We start from the raw sequence: 27,448 nt of genomic DNA on the forward strand, positions 1-27,448 counted from the left end.
TCTTTTCTCCCCAACACAGTCAGCCAAAGCTCAGCCCCAAGTACACCATAAATCATCATATTTCGACGCTACAAGCCTACAACCAATATGCTTCATAAGCCTCTGGATTTACCGTTACTATGCCTGCACCAACGTTTCGTGAAACACTGAAAAAGAAGCAAAAGAAAGGAAAACAAGAGCCTAAAGCACTAGGACGTCATCATAGGCCATGGCGCCCAGTCGATCTATTATAGCCTCGTTTAACTATACCGGGTTTGCCATGTTTTCTCGGCTGCAAGTACCCGACGGATATAGATCGGATACTACGTTGGCCCGATCAAACGGAAGCTGATACCCAACGAATATCAGTCAACTACAATGATGTGGTTTATCAGGATGATCTAGTGATCGTATTCAGTGAGGCTGCCTGAGCTCGCTTGGATAGATGCTGTCAGGCTACAATAAGCGACAATCGGACAATCTACCACATCGGAGTTGCCGAATATCAACACGTAGCATCTGAAGCTCGCATCTAGGTATCTGTGCGTGATGTGCCGGTTAAACCTGCTGTTCATTGAGCCCGGGAAAATCGTTATCGACAAAGTCCGGGCATCAAGCTGACTACGAGCAATTTATATAGCAATCTACTTGCCGAATTTTCGGCATCGACCTTGACACGCATGACCTGGGGTAACCGCCACTATGCGGGGGTGCAGCAGACCAACTACCCTCATATCTACAACAGGTATTATCAGATAGTAAAAAATGTCACCCCTCAAACCCAATCGAATTCATGTGAAAGACCAGCTCCAACTCAAGTACCGAACTATGTACCCTAAGCCTTGCGAGTGAGAAGACCCTTAAGAGCATCCGTTTCGCCCTCAAGCTTAGAACATCTCAGTCTCAGCTCATCTCTTTCCTTCCGGACCTTCTCCAACTCCTCCTCAAGATCCTTCATCCGATCCACACGCCTCTGTCGACATCTCCGCGCCGCGAGGGTGTTAAGCTTACGCTTTTCCACTCGCGAGGAATCCACGCGACTTAAAGCATCATCGCCCTGGGACGTAGCGGGACTCGGGAACGAAGTCGAGACAGGAGCAGGAAACTGCGAGACAGGGGAAGGATGCGAGCGACCATCTTTTTAACACGTTAGAATAATTGAAACCCAATATATCCATCGAAAGGACAATCTCCTACCTTGTGGTGAATTGGCCGAGCTAGGAACAAGCGAAGCAGGGAAATAGTTCTGGTACTCGGGACCCGAATCCGACAGAGAGGTGAAAGCAGATCCATACCCGAGGTCTAGAACGGGGACATCGCCACCGTCATAGCCAGGCGGGTATGGGGTTTGATGATTGACAGAAATGAAATTCCAGTCGGTATCAAAGGACAGGTCGGGTTCTGCCCAGTGTGCCGACTCCGGAAGGGTATCGAAGGGTTGACAAACTGGCACAGCCGCGGGAGAGCCTTCCAGCGGCGGCGCCAGGGACGAGAGAAGGTTGTGATCATAATGAAGATTCGCCAATGACGAATATTCAGCAGGCCCTTGATGGCGTTCCTGCGTGCCGGTGTTGGGCGGGCTGGAACCAGTGGAAGGAGGTCTGGATTGCCGCCGCGGCGCACGAACAGCTGGCGGCGGACATCGCTGGATTTTTAGACGGGCCTTTGCAGACCCGTGGCGCTCTTTCGGATGGGTGTGTATATGGTGAGCCCTAGCTCGAGTTGAGAGTGAAGGTCGACTGTAGGAGTCGTGTCCTGAGGAAGAAAAGGAACGGACGGGGCCTGGCCATATATGAGAATCGGAGGCGCTGGGGATGGACCGCAGCAGATGTGGACCCATAATAAGCAGTATTTGATTGGCTATGCGCTGTGAGATCCCCGCGACTCATTATGACTCATTTTAGCGCGGTTGGACTGACCAGTCATAATGGAGGATATAGGTGAGCTAATCTTCTTTAAGATTAGTGCATATCCAATTTCGGAATGAGAATTGTCGATCTCGATATAAGCCTCATCCAAGGTTACAACTTACATGTACTGTGTAGTCTGCAAGGAAGTACCTGGTTTAGGATGGCTACAACATACACCGCACTGCTGAGGTACTTTGATCCGTCAAGCATGTTATTACGATCTTGCCCTTGTGGCTTCTGCCCTTGAATTACTACATCGATAATTGGACTTAAGAGAATCCATTTAAGATAACTGCAAGTCTGCAAGGCAACGTCAACTACCAACGAATGCAGCGATGCTCAAGCCGTAGGACAGTAGGAGTCTTCTCAGCACGCGCACCGAGCCCAATTTCCAAGACTTAACCTTCGCAGGCACTTTACCAGTAACATTCTTCTTTTCTGACGTGCCATTTGAAGGGGAGCCAGTCCCGTGAACACAGGGGCGTTAGCAGTGCCGCTCCGCACGAATTTTCGAGCTGTTCGAATTTCACGAACTAATATCTAGCCTTATTTAGAAAGGTTTGTGGAAGGAGTTTTCGGGATGCCCGGTCCCTACAAGGATACTTCTGCACATAACCAAACACCTGTATGTATCCCGAAAAAGCTATTACTGTATGACTATTGCAAAGTCCAATGTCTAGCATCTTTCACCCTTAATACAGCCCCAAAATCCTTTCTTTCCGTGTGGAAATATTGAATCCCCAGCACATCTTCTCCACCATTGTCTTCACCATTGAACAGTCTCTCGAGATCTGCCTCCGCTGCAGGTATAGCAAGGTGATCCTGGGCTACTTTTGCCATACAACTGAATTCAGACCTGTTGTCCTTCCACCAGTTTCGTATAAACTTGATTTGGGTTTGGCCTACTATCTTCAAACCAGTGTCGATTGTCGGAGTATCGAAATACTTGTCGATATCACACCCAGCAGCGTTATCCAGCGGAGACCAATATTCGTACCAACTGAGGGGTGAAGTAGTCGAGATAGACTGTGTTGGAGGGGAATATGCGTTCTTCAGGAACTCCCGGATTCGGCCAATAATCTTCTCTCCATCTGGTAGCTCTTTGATCAACTTGGTCTTGATTCGAGGATCCAGAACGTGTGCGATATAGTATATGTCGTTGTCTTTGACGCTGTTGTGGTACTTTTCCAGGAGCGCCAGTCCATCGGACATAGATTCAGTGATCGCTGGTGAGACCTTCTGCCACTCGCCGCGTCGTTCCATGACAGCGGAGAATGTAGAACGGAGAGCTGTAAACAGACGCACCGCCATATGCATTGAAGGGCTACTCTGAGAGATGTACTCGCTACATTCGTTGAAGGGAACCAGGACTTTTTTGATGTCCGAGAGCTGTTTCCAGTCGTTGGGTGTGAGTGTGAGACCCAAAGCTTTGATTTCTGGGTCATCGTTGACAGTTTCTTCAAGTTGACGGCGACACTCTTCAGCTCTCGCAATCATAACAAAGGTAGAGTTCCAATGAGTATCGTCATCGCAGTTGATAGCTTCTGTACAGGCAGGTGGATTATCCCATTCCTGTATCCGCTCAGAATATCGTGAAATCCAAAGGACAAGTAGTCGAAACTTTGCAATAGGCGAAGGAGGAGGGTTAACTGTCTTCAAGCTCCTATTGGCAACGTCGTCAAGGAGATCGACGACTTCCCTACGCGAGCCAGCGCGTAAAGACCTCAAGATAGTTTCCACAACCGAATTCAAGATGTGAGAAAAGCAGCGGATTTGGGAGATATGAGTAAACTTCATCGTCCCTTGTTCGATGATGGGCTCGGTCAGGTACTCATCGTACCGCTCAGACAGCTTTTGGTAAAGACATTGGTGTAGGGTATCGTTATTCGATGCGCTGCCAGCTGTAATTGTGATAACTTTATCGGAGATGTGAAACTTCTCAAGAACCGGCGCGACGATATTGGCAAGGTACTCTCCAGAGAGGACGGGTTCTACTTGAACGAAATCAATGCAAGCACGGTGTTGCTCGAAATCAGGGGACATCCAGTGGGCGTTGATTGCTAGCATTGGTAATGACAATGAGTCCGGACTTGTCCAGCCATCCAAAGATAGCGCGACTGAGGATGCTGAAGACATCAAGGTTCGAAGCCGACTGTCAAGAGCATCAAGCCGAAGATATAGCCGGCGCAACATAGCATCCGCACTTGATATGGAGCCTTGAAAACCCATAGCCCTCATCATATCCTTGTATAAAGAATCTTCGACGCATGTGAAAGGTTGGCAGGCTGAGACAATCCAATCCAAGACAGCTTCTTCGAACTGGAGCTGCTTGTCCCTGGCAATCCACGAGCTTAACGAACCTTGGCACCCTGAATGACCGCCCTGGGAGAGCTTGTGGGTGTCCTGGGAGAGCCTGGGGCCATCCTCGTAGAGTTTGTGGGTTTGCTCCAAGTGCTGTTTCAACGCTGTGGTTGAAGTTCGCAGTTTCGATGCGTATCGAAGAATCGGCAGGTAGATGACGACACATTACAACGGTGTTTAAGCTCGGCTCGCTCCTTATTTCCTAATCTCCAGGTCCCTGATTGAGGTGTAGTAAGGAAGTGTTTCCAAACCCAGCTCCGCTCTCTCGACCTGGTCTCATCTTCCTGCTTGACTTCAATCGTCCCTACGTCGCATTCGCCCTGCGATATTGATTGCGAAGGACGTATGTCCGTAGCAAGGTTTGATGCACTCATGGAGGCATTGATGGGAGTCGTAGGAGAGGTTGAAATCGGAGCAGCCGACGGCGTATCGGCGGACCAGATCGTTGTCCTCGTTCGGGGTGCCGGAACTGGTACATCCTCTGCAATTGCCGCGTAATCTCGTTTATTCTTCATCGTTTTAGGACAGTCAAATGTTGTCACAAGTGGAGAAGACAGAAGTCATTTGGTCAAAGCACGTAAAGATTGTGCGAAGACGTGTTTGTAGTTTCTCGGCTAATCGATGTGATAGATCCCGCCGGTATCCGTCTACGCTTCGACTTCGTTAAGTCCAATGTGCAACCATTCAGATTTTGACTCTATATTAATATATCATTATATGACATGTCTCTCACGGTGTGATGTCAAGGCAGTGTAGTTGGTGGTAAACTTCAACTGTAGCGTAATAATGGCTACCCATGCCTTTCGATAGTTCCGGGCAGACGTTTAAGCGACCGCTAGTAGGTATCCCGCCAACTGGTAAGCCTCCCGCCAACTGGCAAGGCTACGTATATCCCTGCAAATTGCCCGAATAATCCCACTGCGACACGTGCCACGTCTGATCTGGTATTTTAATTCCATGGCAAAAGGTATTGATCTTGCAAGGTTGGTTCAGAAACTGCTTAAGCCTTTGGCTTGAATCCAGATATCGGTGAACGCAAGCATCGGTATATCGAGGGGTTACAGACTTACAGTATTCTTGTTTTACCCCTCAAATTGAAGCTTAACCCACAGAATCTTACAACACAACTCAACTCCCTTACATCACGACATAAATGAAATCGCTGGAGGTACAGCAACCGGGCCTTGCCTGGGTTCAAAGAACCTTCAATCTTGAACCTCAGTGGACGGTGGAGCCCGATCCTCAGGTCATCGAGCAGACAATACAGTCGCTACTACCATCGCGCACGATCCAGGTGACCTTCCTCGCCGAGGGCGCTTTGAGCAAAATCTATGACGTGAAAATAGATAATGAGGTCTTTGTTATGCGAGTCTTGTTGCCTGTGGATCCGTACTATAAAACTATGAGTGAAGTCTCAACAGTGGACTGGGTATCCCGTACCGCAAACCTCCCTGTTCCTCGAGTCATCACTTATCAATCTTCAGGGAAAAATCCTATCGGATTTGAATGGATCATCATGACCAAAATGCCTGGAAGGCCCTTGAAAGAGCTGTGGCGCTCTCTATCATTTTCTGCAAAAATAAGTCTGGTTGAAGAGTTTGCGGCCTACTCTAGTTGTCTTTTTCGGAGCCAACTCCAGGGAATTGGAAATCTCTATAGGACAGCATCTACTCTCAATGATTCCGGACTGCCTGAAGCGAGCTGGCCTGCTGGAAGCCCAGCATGTTCTAATAGATCACCTCTATCTGAAAAGGAACATATGCCTGCAGGATTACCAGATGTGGGCAGAATTGTTTCTATGCACTTTTTTTGGGGGTCGCATATCCTTCAGGATGTTTATCGAGGGCCATTTACGTCTAGTAGCGACTGGATTACATCACGTCTTTCTCTTAGCGAGAAAGACTGTCAGTCGGTACTAGACAATTTGCCATCTAGCGATCTTGAGACCGATGATGAAGACGATGCAGATGATGCAAGAAGAACATTGGAAATCATTGGAAAACTGAAACCCCTGCTTCCATCTTTCTTTCCACCAAATGGAGACAATTCGGAGACCTCAGTCTTGGTTCATGACGACCTGTCCAGCCGAAATATTCTCGTTCATGATAACGGAGAGCTAGCAGCTATTTTAGACTGGGAATGTGTTTCAGCACTCCCTTCATGGAATGCCTGCTATTACCCTGCATTCTTGAAAGGGCCACCGCGAAACCTCAAGCCTGATCTACGACGATATGAACTCGAAGCGAGCGGAGAAGCCTCCGATCTCTACTGGGAACACCTAGGGGAGTATGAGGTTACTCTCCTTCGTGATGTGTTTATTGATAGAATGAAAAGCCTGGAACCGGGATGGGTGGAGATTTTCCACAAGAGCCAACGTCAAAGAGCAAAGAGATTTCGACATTGCAGTGCAAAATTGCGATAATGAGTTTGTTGCCCGGCATATACGTGCCTGGATTAATGACCTCACTGCTGGGGTGGACAATTATCGGAGCCTGCGCGATAGAATTGATGAGGATTAAACTTCTCGAAGCAGCCCAATGGGAGGAAGAACGATATGTGCTAAATAAAGAAATATCTGCTCTGTTCGAGGAACGCACGTACACTCTTCAACTTGACTCCAATTTCAATGCTTGGTAGACCTGATTGATGCTAGGCTATACTTTTACAGGCAGATAGTGTTGATTGGACAAACATAGCTGATTACTACGGACTAGGTCAAGACCATTCAGGAAAGCTCCCACCTGGGCCGGGGGCGGAGTGAAGGATCCAATTCTCTGTGTCTCTGAAAAAAAGCAAACTTTACGCAAGAAGCCCGGTGCTTACATTGGGCGAGCAGTCCAGTTTATCAGCACTAACGATGCAGCATTGGGACGCAGCTATGTACCATAAGTCCATGGAAGAAATAGATTGATCCATTCAGACCACCCCCCAGATCTAGGCCCAGAGACCAACCCCGTGCTTGAAAGTGTTCTCCAGCGTCCTCCAGCGTCCTCGGTGTAAGTAGAGACAGACTGTAGATGTCTCCGGTCAACCCGCTTTTGGAAGCCATACAGATAGAGGGATAGTGTTCGTGCCTAACAGGCTGTATCGCAATAGGGGTGCCGGTGTTATGACACTGACAGAACTTAAGAGATTGATTTGAAGCCGGGTCACGCTCCGTTCCAGGCCCTCTGCGCCCTTTGAAGTGACTTATGGAGTTCAGGTAAAATAAACGAATCGGCAAGTCATTAGACAGAGTGCTGTATCATGTATGTAGAGCGAGCTAGATGGGGTTAATGAATACAACATCATTATCATCATTATCAGATAGAGTGCAGCGGGAGAAATACCAGATACAAACTAAAAATGAGCAACGACAGCTCAATAATTAAGTCGAGTACGGAAGCCTCAAGCGGTGGGAAAGTCAGAGGATTGAACCGAGAAGAAGCAGGGAGAAAGAGCAGAAAGGACAATTTGGGGAAACTGCGAGGTTGGCTCTTGCTGCATACATGACAAACAATTAGAACGTTCGAGGAAGCTGCATGCACGGAGAGTCCCTTCCTATTCGGGCAGTGTCGATGTTTGTTTGTTCAACTTTCGGAGATAAATAAAGGACACGCACCTCGTCTCCTTCTTAGCAACACGCACTTCTATCGCACCACGTCTCTTCTTAACAACACGCACTTTTTGTCTTCTCTCTTCTTAACACTAAGCACCTTTCTAAGAAAGCACCAAGATGACGGAACCTGATACAGCGGATACTCTTCCTACACTGCCACTGGATCTAGTCCATCGAGTTTCAGTGCCAAGCACGGAATCACGAGTTAATTCACGACCTACGAGGTCATTGCTCGATCTACCTTTGGAGTTGATCTGGTTTATTGAGCGGCAGCTACCTGACAAAGACGTTCACAGTCTTTGCCGAACAAACCGTTATCTGTATCACCTCTTGAGTGATTCCCTTTGCCGGCGAGGTATCCCGAATTTTCGTGCGTTACAATGGAGTCTACTACGGAACAAAAAGCAAGCGTTCGCCAAGGCAGTCGAAGCACTGTCCCCTCTTCCAAGAACAGCTCCATGTCAGACATTCTCATTGCTGCCTTTGATCAATAACCAGAACGTGCAGCTGTTACCCCTCATGGCTTCCAAAGGCGGCCTGCTCGGCCAGCAACTCGAGAAACTGATCGAGTCCGTCCTTTCTGTCGCACGATCCCGCGAACAACCCGTTCTTGCTAGCAAGTGGCAATGCATCAAAAACTGTTTGAAATGGGGTTTGAACCCAAACTATGTCTTCGAAGACGGGATGTCCTTGATGGCACAAGCCATCGTGAAGTCAACGGTGAATCCGTACAAACAGCACAGGGAGGTGAAGATTTTACTCGCCCATGGGGCTGACACAGGTTGTCTCACCTCGCTGCCGGACAAGGATTCAATGCTGCATCTAGCATGCCTTTATTATCAGCCAAAGATCGTGCAGGAATTGCTCGAAAAAGGTGCAGACCCTAATCTGAGAGACGCACAGAACCGCACACCCATCCATAGGTTGTTTGACAGGCACGAACTCAAGTCGAGAGACCGGAATTACCTGCTTGACATTCTCCTCAAGGACCCAAACGTCAGAATCGATGAACGTGATGGCAATGGTCGGACCCCATTAAGCCTTGTTGCGGGTCACTCAGTCAACTTATCGATGGCTAGGAAATTCGTCAGCAGAGTTGTTTATTTGCCAGAGAGGGTCGACCTCAATTCTCAAGACAACGAGGGGAAATCACCGCTTTGTCACGCCATTTCCACCCGGGACTGTTACATGGTCCGTCAATTCGTCTCGCAGGACAGACTTGATCCCAACCTCGGTCCGGCAGATGCATTCCCTCTGCTTCTCGCTGTTGATTTTGATAAGCTGGCGGTTCTGGAAATTTTGCTAGACTCGAGACAACTCGATCTGAACAAGCAAACTAGCGAAGGGGAGACCGCCTTGCTGAGGGCAATTCATATTGGCAATAGGGAAGCCGTAAAGTTGCTTGCCCGAGCTGGTGTCAATCCCGACATCGAATCACGCGAAGGTGAGGAGACAGCACGAGAGGCGGCCCTCAATGCGGGTATCCTTGTCAGCAGGCTTGTCGGCTGGAAAAGACCTCGCCTGAACTAGGTGGCTGGGCGTCTAAGTTGCTGGTGCCAAAGGCGCTACAGCACCACAGGCATCACCGGATGCATGTATGGTATCAGATGGAAGGCTCTCCGGACTAAATGAGGGTCAGTCAGATGTTTCAACATGCTGCTCGGATGGATTCGCGGTTCCAAAAGAGAACCAGCGTAATTTTTTCAAAAGAAGATGATAGGCATGGCTAAGTCTGCTTGTGTTTAAGGAAGGCCGATCTATTCCATAGTTTCTAGCCAACAATACCAGCACTGCCCTGTCTTATCTGAGAATGCGAGTCCTACTCCATACTGACTAAAGCACGGCGGTAATGCATTGCCAAGCAGTGAGTCAAGCACTTAGTGTCATTCTTGATGAGAAACAGTCTAAGCGATGGGTAGTCTGCTCTTTCTGGGCTAGATGCTGTCTACAGGGGCGGTCCGGGTGCGGTCCTGGTCCGGGCTGCCCAGCTGAAAGCTGATGAGTCAGCAACGCAGCACGGTCAGAAAAAAAGAACCAAAGGGATTGCTCTGACTAAATAATAATAAATAAAGCAGAGTCATAGCAACAGATCCCTATATACGGGGTCACGTTCAAATTGAATTCTTTCAGGTCGCTGTTGCGGGCCCGATTGTCAACCCCGCGGGTCCAATCGTTGACACAAATCCGTGCCCCTCTTCGATTTTCTCTTCTTCCACTCTCAACCCCTCCACAAGCATACACCATGGCGACGGCAGCAGCTCCCGAGTCCTCTCTCCTCTCCCTTCTATACCGGTCGTACCCCGCCGTCATCTCTCCCAATACGACCGAGCCCGACTACCTCCACGCCTCATCCAAAATCTTCCCCCAGGTCACTTTCAGCGAGGCAGAGGAAGCCGACATCAGGCAATGGCTGCACACCGTTGACGGTCTGAAGACCTCCCTCGCCAAAGGCCAGAAGGACATCACCGAAGGCATTCTCGGCCAGCTGAACATCCACCTGGCCACGCGGACCACCCTCCTTGGCGCGAAGCCCTCGGTCGCCGACATTGCCGTCTACGCTCTCCTCGCCCCCGCCGTTGAGAAATGGACTCCCGAAGAGCGCACCGGCGAAAAGGGCTACCACCACATCGTCCGCCACGTTGACTTTGTCCAAAACGCGCGCCTGTTCTCCCTCCAGATCCCCGAGGAAGAAAAGATCGCCATCGACCTGAACGACGTCAAGTTCGTCCCCAAGCCCCTCGACCCCAAGGAAGAGAAGGAGCGCAAGAAGCGCGAGAAGGCTAGCGCTCAGAACCCCGACGCAAACTCCGAGTCTAAGCCCCTCGTCATCGGCCAGGGTAAGGCCGAGCAGGCCGCCAACGCCCAGAAACAGGCCGGCGCCGACGGCACCCCCGTCGTCAAGACAAACAAGAAGGAAAAGAAAGAGAAGAAAGAAAAGGCCCCCAAGCCTGCTCCCGCCCCCGCTGCTCCCCCGGCCCCCTCACTCATCGACCTGCGTGTCGGACACATCCTGCGCGCTATCAACCACCCCAACGCCGACTCGCTGTACGTCTCTACCATCGACTGTGGCGACGCCCCCGGCAGCGACAACACCTCACTCGACGAGGAGACCGGTAAGACTGTGCGCACCGTGTGCTCCGGTTTGAACGGCCTGATCCCCCTGGAGGAGATGCAGGGCCGTAAGATTGTCGCCGTGTGCAACCTGAAGCCTGTGACTATGCGTGGCGTCAAGTCCTGCGCGATGGTTCTCGCTGCCTCGCCGCGTGTCGCCGAGGGCGAGGATTCGCACGCAGGTCCCGTCGAGCTGGTTAACCCTCCTGCTGGGGCTGCTGCTGGTGAGCGTATCTTCTTCGAGGGCTGGAATGATGGTCAGCCTGAGAAGCAGCTCAACCCTAAGAAGAAGGTCTGGGAGACTTTCCAGCCTGGTTTCACCACTACTGGTGACCGTGAGGTTGCTTTCGATAGCAGTGCTGTTCCCACTGTCCACGGACAGGAGGGCAAGCCTGCTCTTGGAAAGCTGGTTGCTGCCTCTGGAGGTGTCTGCACTGTCAAGAGCTTGACTAATGCTACCGTGCGGTAAAAGGTGCGAAGAGATTCGGAGTGAAATTAAATAAAAAAAATGGATTAAACGCATACCCATGAGAATATGAAGAATTCAAAAATGTTCCAATTTGATTTTATTCTATTTTTGCGCTGCATCTCAACAGACACTTGAGAAGTGGAATGTGATTATTTGTATCTGTACAATGTCACAAAACTTGATGCGTCACTGATAGATTTCTAAGTCTAATATCATGTTCATTGTTCAAGCAGGCGACGCGAATCCCAGGGAAGGACCTCGCTGGTCAAACACCACAAACAGAGCCTTCAAGAAGACATCGCCATAGATCGCCATTGTCGAGCTTCCACTGGACTGAACACCGCCATAGCAGACTATTCAACAACCAGGTTAGTTCAGAAACTTCTTGAGAGGAAAAAGTGATATAAGGAACAAAAACTCACCTGTCTCGCCAGTGGTCGTATTAGTCCCAACCTCCGACCAATTCATCAACGATCCAGGAATGGTAGCCGAATAAGCACTACCAATCGCCACAGACAAGGTAGGCAAGGACGAGGTACAAGGGAAGATATACCCATTAGCATTATTAGCGAAGATCGCACCATCAACCTGCTGATAATACGCCTCCGCAACCTCAGGGCTAACCATCATGAGCGAAGTCCCGGTATCGGCAATTGCACTGGGTGCCTGTGTAATTGTATGGAAAGCACCACCTCCAATGGCATATTGAGCCGAGCTGAATTCCCAAAACCCATTGCTTGAATCCACGCTGACATTAACCAGCGTGCCACTATACTTGGTTTTATCAATGGTTCCAAATTCGTATTCGCCGACCCCGTTGCTGAGCAGACGGACGGTGAAGACCGGCTCGTCGAGGCTGTCGGCGACGTTGTCGAAGAATGTTTTCTGTGACTCGGGCTTGATGGTGTTGATGGAAGAGAAGCCAAGGCCGAGGAGTCCGTTGGACTTTGTGTCATCTGCGAATGTTTGAGAGATGTCGGTTGGAAGACCGAATGTTTGTTCGGTGACTTTGACGCCACCGATCGAGACTGCGTCCTTGCCTACTCCGCCGGAGGCATAGGACGAGTCACCGTATGCGATTCTGAATGTACTGTCCTTCAGATCTTCGAACGTCGATGACTCGCTCGGGTCGTATACTTCTCGATTACTTCGCAGGGATTTTGGAAGTCTCGAGCTAAGCACCCACCTATATGGCCCGGTTAGCTAGGAGAATTCTCACCCGGATGAAGTTCCTTACCAGCCAAGTTGCCGGAGGGAAGTAGGGGCAACTGCTTACATATCAGCTGAGCCGCTGTCAAAATTCATGTCGAGGGTTTGGCCTCCAATGTTGACCGGCGAGACGAATTCGACGTCGCCGTCGACAGAAGTTGCGTCCACAACGCCCGTCTGATCCGATTTCCCGGCGGCTGCCTGGGCGCTCTTCGGAGCTGGGTGTTGGGTTTCGAAGGGCTGGAAGTCGCTCACGTCAACGCCATTGAGTGTTGTGGTATCAATGCCGAATTTGCGATATGCCTTGCGCAGCGCCGTGGGTCCATGGGCAACATGATCATTGCGCTTGACTCGCTCTACCTTGAAGGACCGGCCTTGAAGGCGGTTTGGAGCAACCACAGGCATGGCCAGAGCATTGAAGCCCAGCGAAAAGAAGATGGCAATAAAAAGAATGAATTGCATCTTGTCTGGAGCCCGAACTGGGATATCAGGGTCGTAAAACGAGTGGGTTAGATCAGGGCCAGCCTGATGAACTGATATCAAAGAGTGTAAAGATGGACAAGAAAACACGAGGAATGGAAGGATGAGACAAGACGAGAAAGAAGGTACAATTTGAGCAGCTCCCGGAGCTTTAAGAGATAAAATCTGGAAGGCCAATGTCTGAAATGAATGTAAACAACAATGCCACTGTCGTGAAATGAACGTCAGCAGGCAGTAGTCCTGACTCGAATACCTGCAGCCAAGATGGAACGAATGGCCTGAAAGAAAAAAAAAACAATACAATATGACAATGGCAAGGACAAACAAAAAGAGAAGCGAAGAAGAACAACATCAAACAAAGAGAAAGACAAGATGAAACTTGAAACTGCCTAGAAACCTCCATCTAGTTATATTGTCAAGTGCCAGTATAACCCAGAGTTCTAACGTAAAAAAAAGTGCCAATAAACGTAGTCTGTTTCCATCGCATACACAATCCAACCTATCGGAGACCCAGTACAGTCTCCTCAGACTCCTTGGCTTCTGCGCTAGATGCTTCACAATGCAAGACCATCGGCCCGAGTCCAGATGCGTCGTAGTCGATGTGTCACTGGTACATACTACGGAGTACGAGGTAAGGGAGGCGCGCTCCCCCACATATGGGAAGTTACATGATACATCCGATAAACCTATGATCTATGTTCATTTACCTGTTACTAGGAAAGCATGGGTGGAGGTTACTACCTAGGGCGCTTCGGGTTTGACATTGAGACTAGACGGAGTGTACATACTACTACTGGGTGTGTGGTTGGTTAGCCCTGAAACAATGGCGGCTAGGGGAGGGTCCAATCACGCAGGTTGTACAACTACTTGAAACCGTTTGGAGGTCGTGGAAGATCCCTCATGTTGACCTGTTTGGGTGTTTTCATTCTTATTTTTCATTCTCACCTTTGTCTGTGTTGCTGCCTATTGGGACAATGCGATATAGGTTGTAGGTGGGAACAATGGGTGGCTGGTACATGGATCATCTCACATCGATCTTCGAGCGATTGGAGATTGCAGATCGACCTATGGATGTTAAGTGCCTACTGCTAACTAGAGACGTCTCAAGGTCAGCGGGGCGACTGGTACCAGTAGGTAGCTTGGCTTGAAGCATGTACGTCCTATCTATGTGTCGTCCGTTTGCTGTACTGTATATGATACCTGTTCGAAGCACCATCTCCGTGTCTACTCTCTATTCGAAACAAGCCATTTCTACTCTACTTATCATTCATACGCCTTTCGAGGTATTCATTGTTTTCGGTTATACAGCGCTAGATACCTAGGCTACGACAAAGAGTATCAGAGGAAATGTGGAACCATGGCTTCCAGGCCAGTCTTGGAGGAACTGGATGGTACATTCTCAATGACTGGAAGAGAAAGACCGACGTAAATCTGGGGAGAATCTCGGTGCCATGCTATACTGCTCTCTCTGAGCTCCGAGGTTGAGGCTCCAGATGGCCCTGGTAGGCAGATCGTCTACATGCATGGCGCCTAAAAGCCCAGGAGATCATAGAGCGCTATCGGAACTACAAGCCCAGACACTACGAGCGAGATCATGATAACATGCAAGTATCCATAAACCAGCATTGTATAATGCGATCACTCTCCGGGAGTTCCAGAATAAGATAAAGGAAATGAAAAGATGAGAGAGAAAGGATAGATGAACTAAGTAATGTGAGTGCATATTTGGTTTAAACTCGCAGACCGCGAGAGACCCCCCAGGATATCGATTCAAAACAAGAGACAACTCCGCATCCCATGGTTTCGCTTGTAACCAGGACCAACCAGCCACATACCAGTGGCAAGGAAGGCTTGTTCACCCAACCCCCAAATCCGATGTACAGAAACGTTAAAAGATGAAAATAGACGAAGAAGGTGAAAAACAATAAAAAAGCAACCCAAAGATATTCAACAGTGCCAAGCAATGCAGACGTGTATCGTTTCCGTCTCTAGATCCTTGAAAATGATATCCATTCCCGCCCCGGTAAAGAAAACCCCCAAAACAAAGAGATCGTAGAAAAAAAAGGTCACAGTGTAGGTGTATCTGGCAAAAGTCGGTTGCACGCAAAACCCTCCCGTAAAAAGGTCAAAAATTCAACTCCATAGGTCATGGACATGCAACGTCAAGTAGCAATGTCACTGCAGGTGTGTTCTGTACATCATCGGTGGCCCGACCGGTAAGGAAAAAAAAGAAGACAAGCCGAAGAAAGTATTCGTCCCTCTCTGAGAGACGAAAAGAGGTATCGTAGTAAAGGATGCAAGGTATTGAATCGCAGGCGCCGTCGCTCGCAACAAGCCAAGATTATCGCAAAGGATCTAGAATATGAGGCGAAGGTGGTCGTAATCGGCGAAGAGGAGAGATGTATGTACAGGTCGGATGTTTTTTGTTTTCGGTTTTTGAGTATTTTTGGTCGCCGTGTCATGGAATAGAGATTTTTCCAGATGTGTCGTGTCGAATGCAATGGCGTATCAGACAGCAATGCGAAAGTGGATAAAGAAAACATTAAGACCTGTGATTAAGGGACCCCGATGATGCAGAACAGCTGAAATGACGGACGTGCAATGGACGAGTGGAGATGTAGCGTGCCACGAGTTTTGGCAGAGAACACCCTTACCACCGACGCTGAGCAGTCTGCATCATCGCGGGCGAGATCGATGAAGGCGGGCTCGCCAGGCTCATTCCAGTCGAGGGGTTGATAATCGGAATGACCTTGCGGGTCCGGTTCGCAGGCTGCTGCTGCTGGTAGTTGACATGATTGGGGTTGCCGGCAACACCAGGGTGAACGTATGAATTGGACTGAGCAGGGGACAAAGAGATGGACGGAGTCACCTGCTGCACCGGTTGGATCTGGTGCTGCAGAGGCGAGGTATCCGGCGAGCCGCTGGAGAGGGAGGAACGGTCGGACGCAGAGTGGATGGAGTGCAGCTGCATCAAATTGTCAGCACAAGATTCTGATGATATTGACCTGATTCCGTGACGATCTTCAAGGGGGCGAATTAACTAGGGGGGTTGAAGATTCGATCATAACATACATCGTCCTCGGTCAAGAGACCCGGGCAAAACTCGAGGTCATCATCCAAATCGAAGGAACGACCAGCCTCGAATCTCGCACGGAACGCTGTCACAGCCGGAGCTTCCGCCAACTCCCGCATGCTCTTCACTCCACGGAACTGACGCTGCGCATTCTGCGAGGCCATTTTCGGGGCACGACGAGAACGTCCGTGGTGGGTATTTGTCGCAGACTGCATGTGGGCACCGTGGTGAGGGTGTTGCTGCTGTTGCTGGTGATTGTAGAAGTAGGCAGACATTGTGGGTGGATGATGGTTCTGATTTTTTTGAGGGGGTAGACAAAAAGGCCAGCACCTGCAGGTGAGAAAAGAGAAGAAAGTTACAAAAAGAAAATAAAGAGGAAAGATCGATGAAGTTGTTCAGATTGAAGGAGGAAAGGGAAGATTAATGAGAAAGAGTGTGTGGGAGAAGAGGCGAAGGGAAAAAGAGGGGAGGGGTGTGTTATGGGGACTGAAGAGTACCGTTACCGTTATTACCGACTCAGGGAGCCTTTACAGGGATTGTGGTGGCTAATTGCTGTTCTGTATTGTAATATCTTGAAAGACACCTTTAGTCACGCACCAACCAGACGGAAGCGCTAGCACAGTGGCAATACGCTGGGACCAATGAAAGTCCGCAGATCCTCTTAAGATGGAGCTTAAAGGGATCCACCAAAATACCGAAAACGTGACGTCGACATTTAGAACGTTCATCTTTAGGAAGATCTCTCAATTGATGACGGCCACTACATACCAAGGGCATTTGGAAAGGCGACATTGATAATTGTTATAATCCTTTTTCTTTGTCTTTCTTTTTGGTTCTACAGTGTGATTTTGACGATAATTATAACAGATTATGTTTATCAAGGTCCGAAAAAGTACTGAAGCTGACTTTTACTTCGGAGTCCGTACTCCCCCAAATAAATACCATTGGGGGGTTGGGGGTTTGCCCAGGTGAATGGAGGGAAGCTGAGTTTTTAACTGTTTTTTGCCCTCAGCCCTTCGAATCCCTTAGCTGCAGGCTGTGCAGGGCAGCAGGGCCATAGGCCCATAGCTTTGCCTCCCAGGCACATTCTCTCCCAATTTCCCCCTATGGGGTGACCCCAAGTCGGTTGTGGCTAATCTCGCTTTGATCGACTCCCCTACGAATTCCCCAATCCTTCGACACGCAGCGCAAAGACCACCCGAGGAAAAACCTTGTCGGTCTCGAGACACACCCACAGTTTTAGCTGCAGATGAACCGGCCTATTATTGGCAGGGGACCTTGAGATCTTACCTTAACGGCTCAAGCCCCCCAAATCGGCCAAGCTCATCAATGCGACATCCGGACTAGGGCGAACAATTCATGCTTTGGGGGTCTTGCTTTTGACTGGGTAGCATTATTGCCTGACCATGAGTCACCTACTGTAGTCAACTTCAATAAAACCCGACTGCAAAGTCTCCACCTTCAACGTGTGGCGGCATATTCCAGGTCTGGGAGCTATTTCCGTTTGCTCGGTTTATTTTTGTACCCGATCGGGCCATGGACCTGGGAATTGGTACCCTCGGCGCCAACTGGAACACAGCCCTACTGCATGATGTGCAGACTTCCAGCCTCCACCAGTGATAACTCCCATTCTATTACACGGCGTCGAGAAGCCTAAGGATTAAGCCCAAACTTTAGTTACTAGGAACAACGTAACTACCACTTTAAATCAGTTTCTCCTGTTTTAGCTTCACCGCCTCTTTGGCCTTTCAAACAATGGACTCTTGACGAGGCGCAGTTGCAACTTGCAAGTATTCAACATCGGATATATCACTTTTCGATAACCGTTGCCCTGAAGCTTAAATCATGCAGATGATCTATCCAGCGTCTGTGCAGGGTGCGTCATTTGGCGCCTGCGCGAGGTCGTGGGATGTGAATGCATGAAATATGTAATTCAGTGAGGGACAATCATGCTGCGATCCGATCCCCAGATACACGCGCAAGGGACTTGCCACAGTACAAACACGATCCAGTCGCCGGGCCTGGCTGTGTTGCGAATGTATCCCTCCCACTACATCGTGGCAAGTGTTTCTGTGCTCCGAGTCGGAAGATGGTATCTAAATTCTGGGGGTCGCAATCGCAATTGCGGAGTTGAAGGCATACCGGTCGCACGGCTTGAAAGCAAGACATAGGACATAAACGATGAGGAATTTGAATAAGCTTGATACTTTCTTTTTTTCCAGTATTGTATTCACTATTCATAACAACTATATAACTAGTTATGTCTTCAGTATGTCTTGATTCCAAGGTTGTACCCCCGGAAACTGGAGTGGTTGCCTTGTTTGCCGGGCCACAAAAGTGGTTCGCATACTGAGATGCTAGTAGGCACATAGTTGACCAACTGAGCGATGATAGCTAACCACTCCAAATACACAATAACCTAGTTTTCGATAACTATTAACTACCTACAGTTGCCCATAGGTATATGATTGTTTAAAACCAAGACCTCTGGAATACTTAGGTAGTTCATGAGGAATAGACATCAAATGCTAGGTACCTACATCCATCTCCCTTGGAGGTATGCAACATATTTATCCACCATCACATCAATATGGACTATATATCATCGTAATCATACCTACTATATTCCAAGATGTATAATCTTTCACTCCATCCATGCACTAAAAAGCTCGATACTCCAATGATAAGAGACAAACCTAAGATGAAAAAAACTAAACCTTTCCTGGCTCATAATGGAGATATAGACTCCAGAGAAGCGAATATGCCGATGCTGGCTTGAAGCTGCTGGTCAACAGCCTCAAGCTGATAGCTATCCATGCCTTATAAAAGATGCAACATACCATCACTTGTCTAAGTTCTTGCTCTTGACCATCCGCCCAAGCAGCTCCTTGCAGTTCTTCTCGCTATACTGCTCCCACACCTCGTACAAAGAGACCAGCTCTTGTGTACACTCAATAACAGCTTTGATATCGACTTCGCTTTCTGCGAGCCAACCAATGAGCTTTTGAATCTTGGGAGGAGGGCCGGATCCGGTCTTGTCCGACAAAGCGGCCAGCATCTGCAACCCACTCCCTTCGCTCATGAGGCTGCCCGATAAAGCCGATTGCGCGGTTACGGGGTAAGTAACTGGGTGAGCGGGCTTGAAGACAACGGCAAGGAAGATCGCCATAATCGCAATGACATGAGGAGGATGCAAAAGTGGTAGATCAGTCAGATAGTGGTCGTTGATCACCGACCAGGCAAGAGCGACTTCTTCTGTGGCGAGTGATAGTTCAGTCTCAAGTTCAGACAAAGTCCGATAGGGATGATGGACGATAAGTTGCGAGCTCATTTCAGATATCAGGGCGAATTCACATTCTCCGAGCTTTGCAACATCCGGGGTAATGAATTCTATGAGAACTAGTTAGTATTGCGATGGTATATGGTGTCTCTTTAGTCATGCTCACCTGGCCACAGACCGCGCGCTTCGCCGACCACAAAACGGATATGCTGTGGACACTCTTCCATCTTGCAGGCGAGATAGAAAGCTGTGGTGAGCACCAGATACGGGCTTGTCTGCCGAATCTCATTTTTGGTATAGAATCTCTTGAGATACACCTGTGCCGTAGCAATGGCCTGCTGTCTGGTGGACATGCGCTTGCCAAGTTTAATGAGCTCTGAGTTTGTTGATATTAGCTCAAAAATTTCTTCACAGTATTGAATATCGTATCAGCATCACCTACGCTGGTTGAAGTAGATGTTCAATAGCCGCTGATCGGGCAGCGGGAACTGCGAATGGGCCACTTTATCCTTCTCCCATAATGCTTCCCGGATATCTGCCAACTTCTCCCTAGAGAAAAGCCAGTGTCGCCGCTGCGTGGATGCCCAGTAGTTGGCTGCCATACTGAAAAGTTTTGATGGTTGGAGACTCGCAGATCGAAGTCACGACATGGTTGATCCGAGGTCCGGGGCAATATTTAACCCCGCAGGGTCACGTCGTGAGAGATGAATGATTGAATCAAAACACCAACACAATAGAAAACTCAGACACAATAGCAATAGCAATAACAAATCAAGTTTACCTTCAATCTGGAGGTCAGGTCGAAATCCCAAAAAGGGATAGTAGGGCTTGGCCCTGGTCCCGTGAGGATGATCCGGACTCCATGGCGTCAAAGATCGAATCGTCGGACGCCGATTAATCATTCAATACTTCCGCTTCATAACTTTTGCGTCCCCACGTCATCCTTTTATGTCCCGACATTTCCCCCTCGATCTTCCCCTCAGCTTTAGGGGTCCTCCAAAAACCCCTTCCACAGCATCAAAAAGAATGAAGAGTGGTCGGTAACGAATTTCACCATGGCGGCCGGCGAGTCGAAAGACGAACGCGACAAACGAGTCGCCAAACTCTTTGAATCCCTGGATACCCGAAAAGAGGGTCATATTGACTTGACTGGGTTAAAGAAAGGCTTGAAAAAGATCGATCATCGTGAGTTTGACTGGATTTCCATGCCTGTCCCATGTACCCCCGGCTAATCTCGTTCTAGCGCTTAAAAATGCAGATGAGATGGTCCTCAGTGTCGTCCGGGAGGTCGACACTAATGGCGATGGTCGTATAGACCTAGCTGGTAAGCTCATGACATTCACCTGTTTACCACTTTGGGAAGGGGTGACCTGGCTGCGAGCCAATGTTTGGATCAATCCTAATACCCAGCAGAGTTCCGAGCATTCCTCAACCGTACCGAGGACGGGTTATGGAAGATGTTCCAGACCATTGATCGCAACAACAATGGAGAGATCGACAAAACGGAATTACGAAATGCGTTTTCACGTTCCGGAGTCACGGTGTCGAGCGCCAAGTTGGATCGATTCTTTGACGAAGTCGACAGAAACAATGATGGGGTAATCACATACACGGAGTGGAGGTATGCACATGTAGTCTGGCAAATGAAGGCTGAACATCATAACTGACTTCTTTGAGCTAGGGACTTCCTCCTCTTCCTTCCTATCCAGTCCCCGACCGACCTTCACGCAGTCCTCTCTTACTACACGGCCACGGGCAATCTAAACCCGGAAGGAGATGTCCACATCAATGACCTGCAGGGTTTAGGTACAAACCATCCGTTTCTTACATCCCATATCATGGCCATCCAACACCTTTTGTACAATATCTTATCCCTCCCCGCCTTGGCCTCCCTCCTTCCTTCAGCACATGCGCAAACCAGCCACACCTCAAAGTTGGGACCCGCCTTCGAGGACGAATTTGTCTCGATAGACGGCGACTTCGACTTGGAGTGGTTGCATCTTCCCCAAACTACCGCCATGCGGATGTTTTGTCGATATTATGGACGGAAGTTGACCGAGAATACCCCACAATTAGGCTACTTCCTTGCAGGTGGGATTGCGGGTGCAGTCTCTAGGACGGCCACCGCTCCCCTCGACCGTCTGAAAGTTTATCTCATTGCACAAACTGGTGTTAAAGATGCAACGATCCGTGCGGCAAAGGACGGAGCGCCGTTGGCAGCCGCGGGAAATGCTTCTAGAACATTGTTCGAGGCACTGAAAGAATTATGGCGGGCTGGAGGAATTCGGAGTTTGTTCGCAGGTTTGTCGCCACCGGTCTGGACTCGAATCAACAGTAACTGACTCTCAGCAGGTAATGGATTGAATGTAGTGAAGGTCATGCCTGAGTCTGCCATCAAGTTTGGTGCCTACGAGGTCAGTATCCTCAACACCTGGTCTCTTCGTCACTATCGGATGCATGCTGACCCCAAGTACAGTCTGCGAAACGAGCATTCGCACGACTTGAAGGACACAATGACCCTAAGCGGCTCCTTCCCACTTCTCAATTCATGTCCGGTGGCTTTGGTGGAATGGTTGCTCAGTAGGTCTTCTCTCACTTATGAAGAGGAACCTTTGATTCTAACATTGACTCAAGATGTTTCGTCTATCCCCTTGATACCCTGAAATTGTGAGTACATCAGCCGATGTGATCGATCTATTTTCGAAAATCGTGGCTTATAATTATCAATAGTCGCATGCAGTGTGACACCGTGAAAGGCGGCCCGAAAGGCAACCAACTCATCGCAGCCACCGCCAGGAAGGTGTGGAATAAGAATGGCTTGGTCGGCTTCTTCCGGGGACTCCCCCTTGGCCTTGTGGGCATGTTTCCCTATGCCGCAATCGACCTGTCAACGTTTGAATATCTCAAACGGACCCTTCTCGCTAAAAAGGCTCGTGACTGTGGTTGCCATGAGGATGATGTACCCCTCGGTAACTTCTCAACCGGCGCGATTGGCGCTATCAGTGGAGCATTCAGCGCCTCGATCGTCTACCCCCTCAATGTTCTCCGCACACGACTCCAAACCCAGGGCACAATCATGCACCCGCCTACATACAGTGGAATCGGAGAGGTTCTACGTACAACCCTCAAATCCGAAGGTCCCCGTGGTCTTTATAAAGGTCTCACTCCCAATCTCCTCAAGGTGGCACCTGCCATGTCAATCAGCTACGTGGTCTACGAGAACGCGAAACGCATGCTTGGCCTGCGATGATCTGCCTGTCTCACTCAGCCCTCACTTCCTTTTCACGTCTTATACCTTTAGGGACGATGGTCGATCATTCTCGACCCTTCACCACCAGCCCATCCACTTCGGTGCCCTCGGGCCCCGATCCTTGCTATTTACTGGCTCGACATTTAGAAGCGTTGTCTCAAAGATACCCACAAAAGCCATGGACAGACCTGGCACACCTCTCGCCCCATATGTGCATATAAAATGCATTCTACTCTCAGATCTGATCTCTCACTTTGCATTTGTCTTTGGCTGATATCATGTGTAAACGGCGGACCTGTGAATTACTAGATCCGGTTCGTTTTGACTCTTTTAGTTTAGCGCCCCAATACACCGTCACGTAACCTCCCTTCAATGACCCCCGGATCTCCCTCAACACCTTCTATGCCGCTGATGAAGATCCAACTTGAGAGGTGCCAAGAGTTCGAGTCTATGTTATCGTCTAAGACGAAGAAACCTCTTAAATGCTGTTCAATTGGATGCCTACGCAAGTATTCACGTCTATCTGCCTTCGTTTAATTTTATAGCGCTCTGAAGTCTACAAGCCCGTGCGTGCGATCAGCTAACCTCGCATTGCGAGGGCCAAGGCTCGCTGTATACCTTCAAGCATCCATCAGGCACCAAATTGTGGCCGCGACACCGAATCGTGGCCTGAGCAAAAATTCGTGGTCTCAGCGACAAATCGTGGCCTAAACTACAGAGTGCGGGCGCGTACGGCGCGGCACCTAAACAGTGCGGCAGCGCGGCTTCCCCAAAATAGTGTCGCAGCGCCCACACTTTGATTCGCCCAAATTGCATGTCTATTGTAGATCCCCATCACCTAAGCCTAATCTCGCAAAACCACATCTGGGCAAATTAGACCCTACAATTCACGCCGTGGGGTGAGAATTGTCACCTCGATCTCCAGAATCCTCACCCATATCACCCACGCTAACCCTAAGACGGATTTCCTCGCTACTTTAATGTTCCAAGGCACCCCGAAAATTGGCCGCGTAGAGTAATGGGCTTGAACGCGGCCAGTAGTCGGGTGGCCGCGAAATACTTTTCCAGGGTCCAAAAATTGGCACCCACTCGCCTAGAGGACATGGAGATCTACTCGACTGTCTTATGGCATTTGAAAAGTGATGTTGAGCTGGCTTACCTGGCCCACCAGATGCTTGAGGCCGACCGCCTCTCCCCTCAGGCCGTCGCCCGTGTGAGTTTAGGGTGAGAGCTGTTTTAAGGTCGCGCGACAGGGGATGAGAAGGGTGTGTAAAACCGTGTGTTGGACGAGTGGGAGCAAGAGAGCAAAGTGCGAGGTGACACTTCAGGAATGCCGGTGTCCACGTCGATGAACAGTGAAACTTGAGGAAGACTCCCTCCCCTCAGTTTACTTAGTTGTCTTGCGGATTAAAATAAATAGGAATAGACATGAACAATTGATCTACCAGGCTATCTCATTCATCAAGAGCAACCACCCCCAGCCGCCGAGCAGCCGTATTCATGTCTACGACCCGGGAAACGATCGTATCATCAGATGAAGTGTCCGGATCCTCGGACTCGTCCGAGTCCGTCATGTAGAAGTACACCCCAGCCTCTGAGACAAACTTTGCACGGTCAAGAACAACCGTGAACATGCGAAATTCGCTATCGTCGCATGCCCCCTGTGAGCTTTTAATATATTGGTCGGGTTCTTGAGGAGTAAAACGTTTTGCTGCTAGGGGTTGACTATCGCCTGTTGTGATATTGTGTAGGGCGCCAATAGAAAAGGGATTTTCTCGGTTCTTCTCTTCATTTTGCTGGGATAGAATCTCAAGAACTTCGTTTTGGGCGGGCCTGATGGCCGACCAGGAATTGGACTTTGGAATGAAGAATTTGAGAGTGAGAGTTTTGTTGGCCGGGAGGTTGGAGACCATTGACGCCGTAAAGAGGCGCGCTGTGCTTTCGAAGATAGAGGAGCCTGCTGCGTCGCCTATGTGGCTGAGAAAGGCCGCATGGACAATGTATTGAATATCAGGCGTTTCGCCCTCAGGGGTATTGGTGACTGTCACAAGGTTGGCTTCATGAGAAATATGGAATGTCGGATCAAGAGAGAAGCCGCCAACTGAGGTTTCTTGGCCTAGCTGGTCACGAATCTGTTCTTCTGTCGGCATATCCTGGCTAGGAGGCTCGCCCTCGTCAATACCTAAGGCGTTTCGCTCCGGATAGCGAGGGACATTATTGAAGATATCGAGAATCATCAACTGGCCTATGTGGATCTGGTCCATAACGCGCTCGATGACGAATTCAAATGCCTCTGACGGGAGTTCCTCTCGGCCCTCACGCAAATGCTGCGCCACGTCAACCTCAGTGCACGTGCTAGAAAATGTGCGATTGAATAGAATCAAGTCTGGGCCTTCGCCTATCTCCTCAGCCTCCTCCGAGTCCTGCATATTGCCCACTCGATAACTGTGCGATCGCAGCAGGACACAAAATCCAATATTCGAGGATGAATATGGACGATTGAATCTCGGAATCAGTGGGAGTGGGTTCTCGACCCCTGACTGATGTTGCTGCTTGCGACGGGCGATTTCAAGACGATTATGCTCAATACAGGCAAAGCCATCGGGCGGGCGGTATGAATAAATTTCGAACAAAGGCTTGACTTCATCATTCCAAAACGTCTGCATCAGGTACCTTCGGAGCTCTCTGTGGTCTTCATCCAGGGGAACAAGGCTGTAGACCTGAAAGGGAACTAGCTCACGGGGATCTGGCGAGACGTATTGCTCGAGCACGACAGGATGACCCAGATGGTCAGCGTAAGTGCGCACTTGCTTCCAAGAGCTAGACATGGCGACTGGTCTTCGGGGGTGTAAATAACACTTGATGGAAAACAGGTCTGAAAAAAGACTAGTGAAGTAAACGTGGTGAGTGACGGGCTTAAATGGACTGGAGGGGAGAGGTTAGGTAAGCAAGGAGAAGGTCGACAGTTAGGGCTAATCGACCAACAGAAACTTGAGCATCTGTACGTCTCGTAGGAACATGCTCATCTGTGGACTGACCGCGTCCGACCCCTGAGCGCTATACACCTGCGTACCCGGGTCAGATTCGAGGGATTAGGAAGGACTAGATATATAAGGACACTCATTTACCTCATGTATTTAGTTCTTCGCGGTCAATTCCACTTTGTTACTTGGTTACTACCTATTGGACTTTGCACTCTACGTTTCACCTTCAAGACAACCCAACCTACAAGTAGGGGAGCTCATCTCGTGGTAACACTTGGTGACCGACTTAATTGGCGCACACTACTGACACGTCCCGCAAGATACTCAATAATAGGACCCGAGTCCGTGTAAGGCTTAGCATAGCCACGGTACGGTTGCGAGATGATCTTGGGATCCGCAGTGGAACTAGGCAAGCATAACGCTAAGGCAGCTCTCCTGGCAGTGACCAGCAGGCGACGTGTAACACATGATTTCCATCATCACCAGCCCATCCGCAAGGATCTACCCGATCCAAAGATCCTTCCACAAACAAAGCCAGTCAGGCCACCATTTCCAGACGCAAATCATTTTGGCCGGAGCCCTATATTCCCCGCGGCCTGTCTAGCACGATGTTTCCTGCGCCTCCGGATACAAAGCCACGCCCCACAAGCCAGAATAGCCACCCCAATAAGCGGCACGCCGATTTCCGTGAAATACAGCAGCGAGCTCCATCCCCTGATGCCGCTATTATCCCCGTTGTGCCGGTCATACCACCCGTCAGGGACCGCCTGTCCGGGCTCCCATCTGGCGAGGTACTTGCCCGACGTCAACGGTGGCAACGAGGGGGACATGGTCGCCGTGTCCGACTCAGCCCATGTGACGTGCCATGCGCGATGAACGATCACTCCCTCCGTGAAGGTGCCTGTGGCATCTGTGCGCGATACCAGTGGGGCGGTGATCGTCGTTTCCCCGGCGCTGAACGTCCGCGCACACACCGGGGTGAGAGCAGATGTCGGCAGGGCGTACCATTCGCCACTGAATCCGAAACCGCTGCGATGGTCAGTAACCGGGGGGATAGTAGATAAACAGGTGAGAGGGCCAGAGATGGAAGTGAGAATCACCGTACCTGGCGCAACAGTATGCCGCGGAGTAGTGCTTTGTCGACGACATTTCGAAATACGTCCAGTCCTGCGGACAGACGGCGGGGCTGAAGGTGAACAGATCGTCATATTTGGCGCCTGTATTCCATCCGGAGGGCTGGCACGAGGGAAACCCTGGGGCTGCGGCATTAGATGCCAGGACTGTGATGGTCGTGGGCGTGCCCAGCGCGCTGGTCGTGATGGTGGTGAGCTCGACGGCCAAGGTACACCCGCTTGGCTGGACAAAGGGGGTGGTGAGGACCGTCGCCATCGCGGTCGTAACGATCGTCACCATCACGGAGAGCAGGGACGTGAGGGTCATTATCACCGGGACTCTTGTTGTAGGGCCTCCTCTCAGCTCAGTCCTTCTGCTCATGCGTGGTCGCGGGGGGTATTCTGCGTGGATGCTTGTTTGCGGTAGTGGTTGTGTTGGATATTATTATTATCATCAATATTATGACTGCTGAGGGATCGAGAGTGGCCGTAGTGAAAGCTCTCTCGACGTAATTATTCAATTTCCCATTTCTTCGTGTTCCAGGCATTGCTTGTTCTCATTATTTGCCCCTATTCCTTAGTCGCTCCCTGTGTTGGCCCCCGTCCCGAACGGGACTCCCGTTACTAGTTAG

The 27,448-nt window shown here is 49.8% G+C and overlaps 12 protein-coding genes across 12 annotated transcripts; 5 read left to right on the forward strand and 7 right to left on the reverse strand.

The window, feature by feature from the left end:
* Positions 1 to 814: 814 nt before the first annotated feature.
* Positions 815 to 1,819, reverse strand: N7515_009603 (bZIP transcription factor JlbA/IDI-4; the record flags this gene model as incomplete). The annotated part of the gene is made up of 2 exons (XM_056670347.1): positions 815 to 1,116; positions 1,177 to 1,819. The coding sequence occupies 2 exons, from the start codon at positions 1,817 to 1,819 to the stop codon at positions 815 to 817; spliced, it is 945 nt and encodes a 314-aa protein (XP_056518146.1).
* Positions 1,820 to 2,546: 727 nt separating this feature from the next.
* On the reverse strand, positions 2,547 to 4,765 carry N7515_009604 (uncharacterized protein; the record flags this gene model as incomplete). The annotated part of the gene is made up of 2 exons (XM_056670348.1): positions 2,547 to 4,354; positions 4,420 to 4,765. 2 exons carry the CDS (start codon positions 4,763 to 4,765, stop codon positions 2,547 to 2,549), a joined length of 2,154 nt encoding a protein of 717 aa, XP_056518147.1.
* Positions 4,766 to 5,403: 638 nt separating this feature from the next.
* On the forward strand, positions 5,404 to 6,672 carry N7515_009605 (phosphotransferase family protein; the record flags this gene model as incomplete). The annotated part of the gene is made up of 1 exon (XM_056670349.1): positions 5,404 to 6,672. The coding sequence occupies one exon, from the start codon at positions 5,404 to 5,406 to the stop codon at positions 6,670 to 6,672; it is 1,269 nt and encodes a 422-aa protein (XP_056518148.1).
* A 1,695-nt stretch (positions 6,673 to 8,367) lies between these two features.
* N7515_009606 (ankyrin repeat domain-containing protein) lies at positions 8,368 to 9,378 on the forward strand (the record flags this gene model as incomplete). The annotated part of the gene is made up of 1 exon (XM_056670350.1): positions 8,368 to 9,378. One exon carries the CDS (start codon positions 8,368 to 8,370, stop codon positions 9,376 to 9,378), a length of 1,011 nt encoding a protein of 336 aa, XP_056518149.1.
* A 712-nt stretch (positions 9,379 to 10,090) lies between these two features.
* N7515_009607 (putative cofactor for methionyl- and glutamyl-tRNA synthetases) lies at positions 10,091 to 11,428 on the forward strand (the record flags this gene model as incomplete). Its single annotated transcript, XM_056670351.1, has 1 exon — positions 10,091 to 11,428. One exon carries the CDS (start codon positions 10,091 to 10,093, stop codon positions 11,426 to 11,428), a length of 1,338 nt encoding a protein of 445 aa, XP_056518150.1.
* A 225-nt stretch (positions 11,429 to 11,653) lies between these two features.
* Positions 11,654 to 13,099, reverse strand: N7515_009608 (pepsin-like aspartic protease; the record flags this gene model as incomplete). Its single annotated transcript, XM_056670352.1, has 3 exons — positions 11,654 to 11,781; positions 11,851 to 12,614; positions 12,705 to 13,099. 3 exons carry the CDS (start codon positions 13,097 to 13,099, stop codon positions 11,654 to 11,656), a joined length of 1,287 nt encoding a protein of 428 aa, XP_056518151.1.
* A 2,668-nt stretch (positions 13,100 to 15,767) lies between these two features.
* N7515_009609 (DUF4452 domain-containing protein) lies at positions 15,768 to 16,465 on the reverse strand (the record flags this gene model as incomplete). The annotated part of the gene is made up of 2 exons (XM_056670353.1): positions 15,768 to 16,082; positions 16,190 to 16,465. The coding sequence occupies 2 exons, from the start codon at positions 16,463 to 16,465 to the stop codon at positions 15,768 to 15,770; spliced, it is 591 nt and encodes a 196-aa protein (XP_056518152.1).
* Positions 16,466 to 19,032: 2,567 nt separating this feature from the next.
* On the reverse strand, positions 19,033 to 20,072 carry ssn8 (cyclin-dependent protein serine/threonine kinase regulator SSN8; the record flags this gene model as incomplete). Its single annotated transcript, XM_056670354.1, has 3 exons — positions 19,033 to 19,580; positions 19,637 to 19,846; positions 19,913 to 20,072. 3 exons carry the CDS (start codon positions 20,070 to 20,072, stop codon positions 19,033 to 19,035), a joined length of 918 nt encoding a protein of 305 aa, XP_056518153.1.
* A 453-nt stretch (positions 20,073 to 20,525) lies between these two features.
* Positions 20,526 to 22,720, forward strand: N7515_009611 (calcium-binding mitochondrial carrier protein; the record flags this gene model as incomplete). The annotated part of the gene is made up of 8 exons (XM_056670355.1): positions 20,526 to 20,655; positions 20,714 to 20,794; positions 20,884 to 21,091; positions 21,152 to 21,771; positions 21,823 to 21,884; positions 21,947 to 22,050; positions 22,105 to 22,137; positions 22,201 to 22,720. 8 exons carry the CDS (start codon positions 20,526 to 20,528, stop codon positions 22,718 to 22,720), a joined length of 1,758 nt encoding a protein of 585 aa, XP_056518154.1.
* Positions 22,721 to 23,738: 1,018 nt separating this feature from the next.
* Positions 23,739 to 23,948, forward strand: N7515_009612 (uncharacterized protein; the record flags this gene model as incomplete). The annotated part of the gene is made up of 1 exon (XM_056670356.1): positions 23,739 to 23,948. One exon carries the CDS (start codon positions 23,739 to 23,741, stop codon positions 23,946 to 23,948), a length of 210 nt encoding a protein of 69 aa, XP_056518155.1.
* A 226-nt stretch (positions 23,949 to 24,174) lies between these two features.
* Positions 24,175 to 25,548, reverse strand: N7515_009613 (uncharacterized protein; the record flags this gene model as incomplete). Its single annotated transcript, XM_056670357.1, has 1 exon — positions 24,175 to 25,548. The coding sequence occupies one exon, from the start codon at positions 25,546 to 25,548 to the stop codon at positions 24,175 to 24,177; it is 1,374 nt and encodes a 457-aa protein (XP_056518156.1).
* A 719-nt stretch (positions 25,549 to 26,267) lies between these two features.
* Positions 26,268 to 27,093, reverse strand: N7515_009614 (uncharacterized protein; the record flags this gene model as incomplete). The annotated part of the gene is made up of 2 exons (XM_056670358.1): positions 26,268 to 26,733; positions 26,810 to 27,093. 2 exons carry the CDS (start codon positions 27,091 to 27,093, stop codon positions 26,268 to 26,270), a joined length of 750 nt encoding a protein of 249 aa, XP_056518157.1.
* Positions 27,094 to 27,448: the final 355 nt, after the last annotated feature.

The sequence above is a fragment of the Penicillium bovifimosum genome, assembly GCF_028826915.1.
Source record: "Penicillium bovifimosum strain IBT 22155 chromosome Unknown utg000007l_segment0_segment0, whole genome shotgun sequence".
Classification (NCBI taxonomy): domain Eukaryota; kingdom Fungi; phylum Ascomycota; class Eurotiomycetes; order Eurotiales; family Aspergillaceae; genus Penicillium; species Penicillium bovifimosum.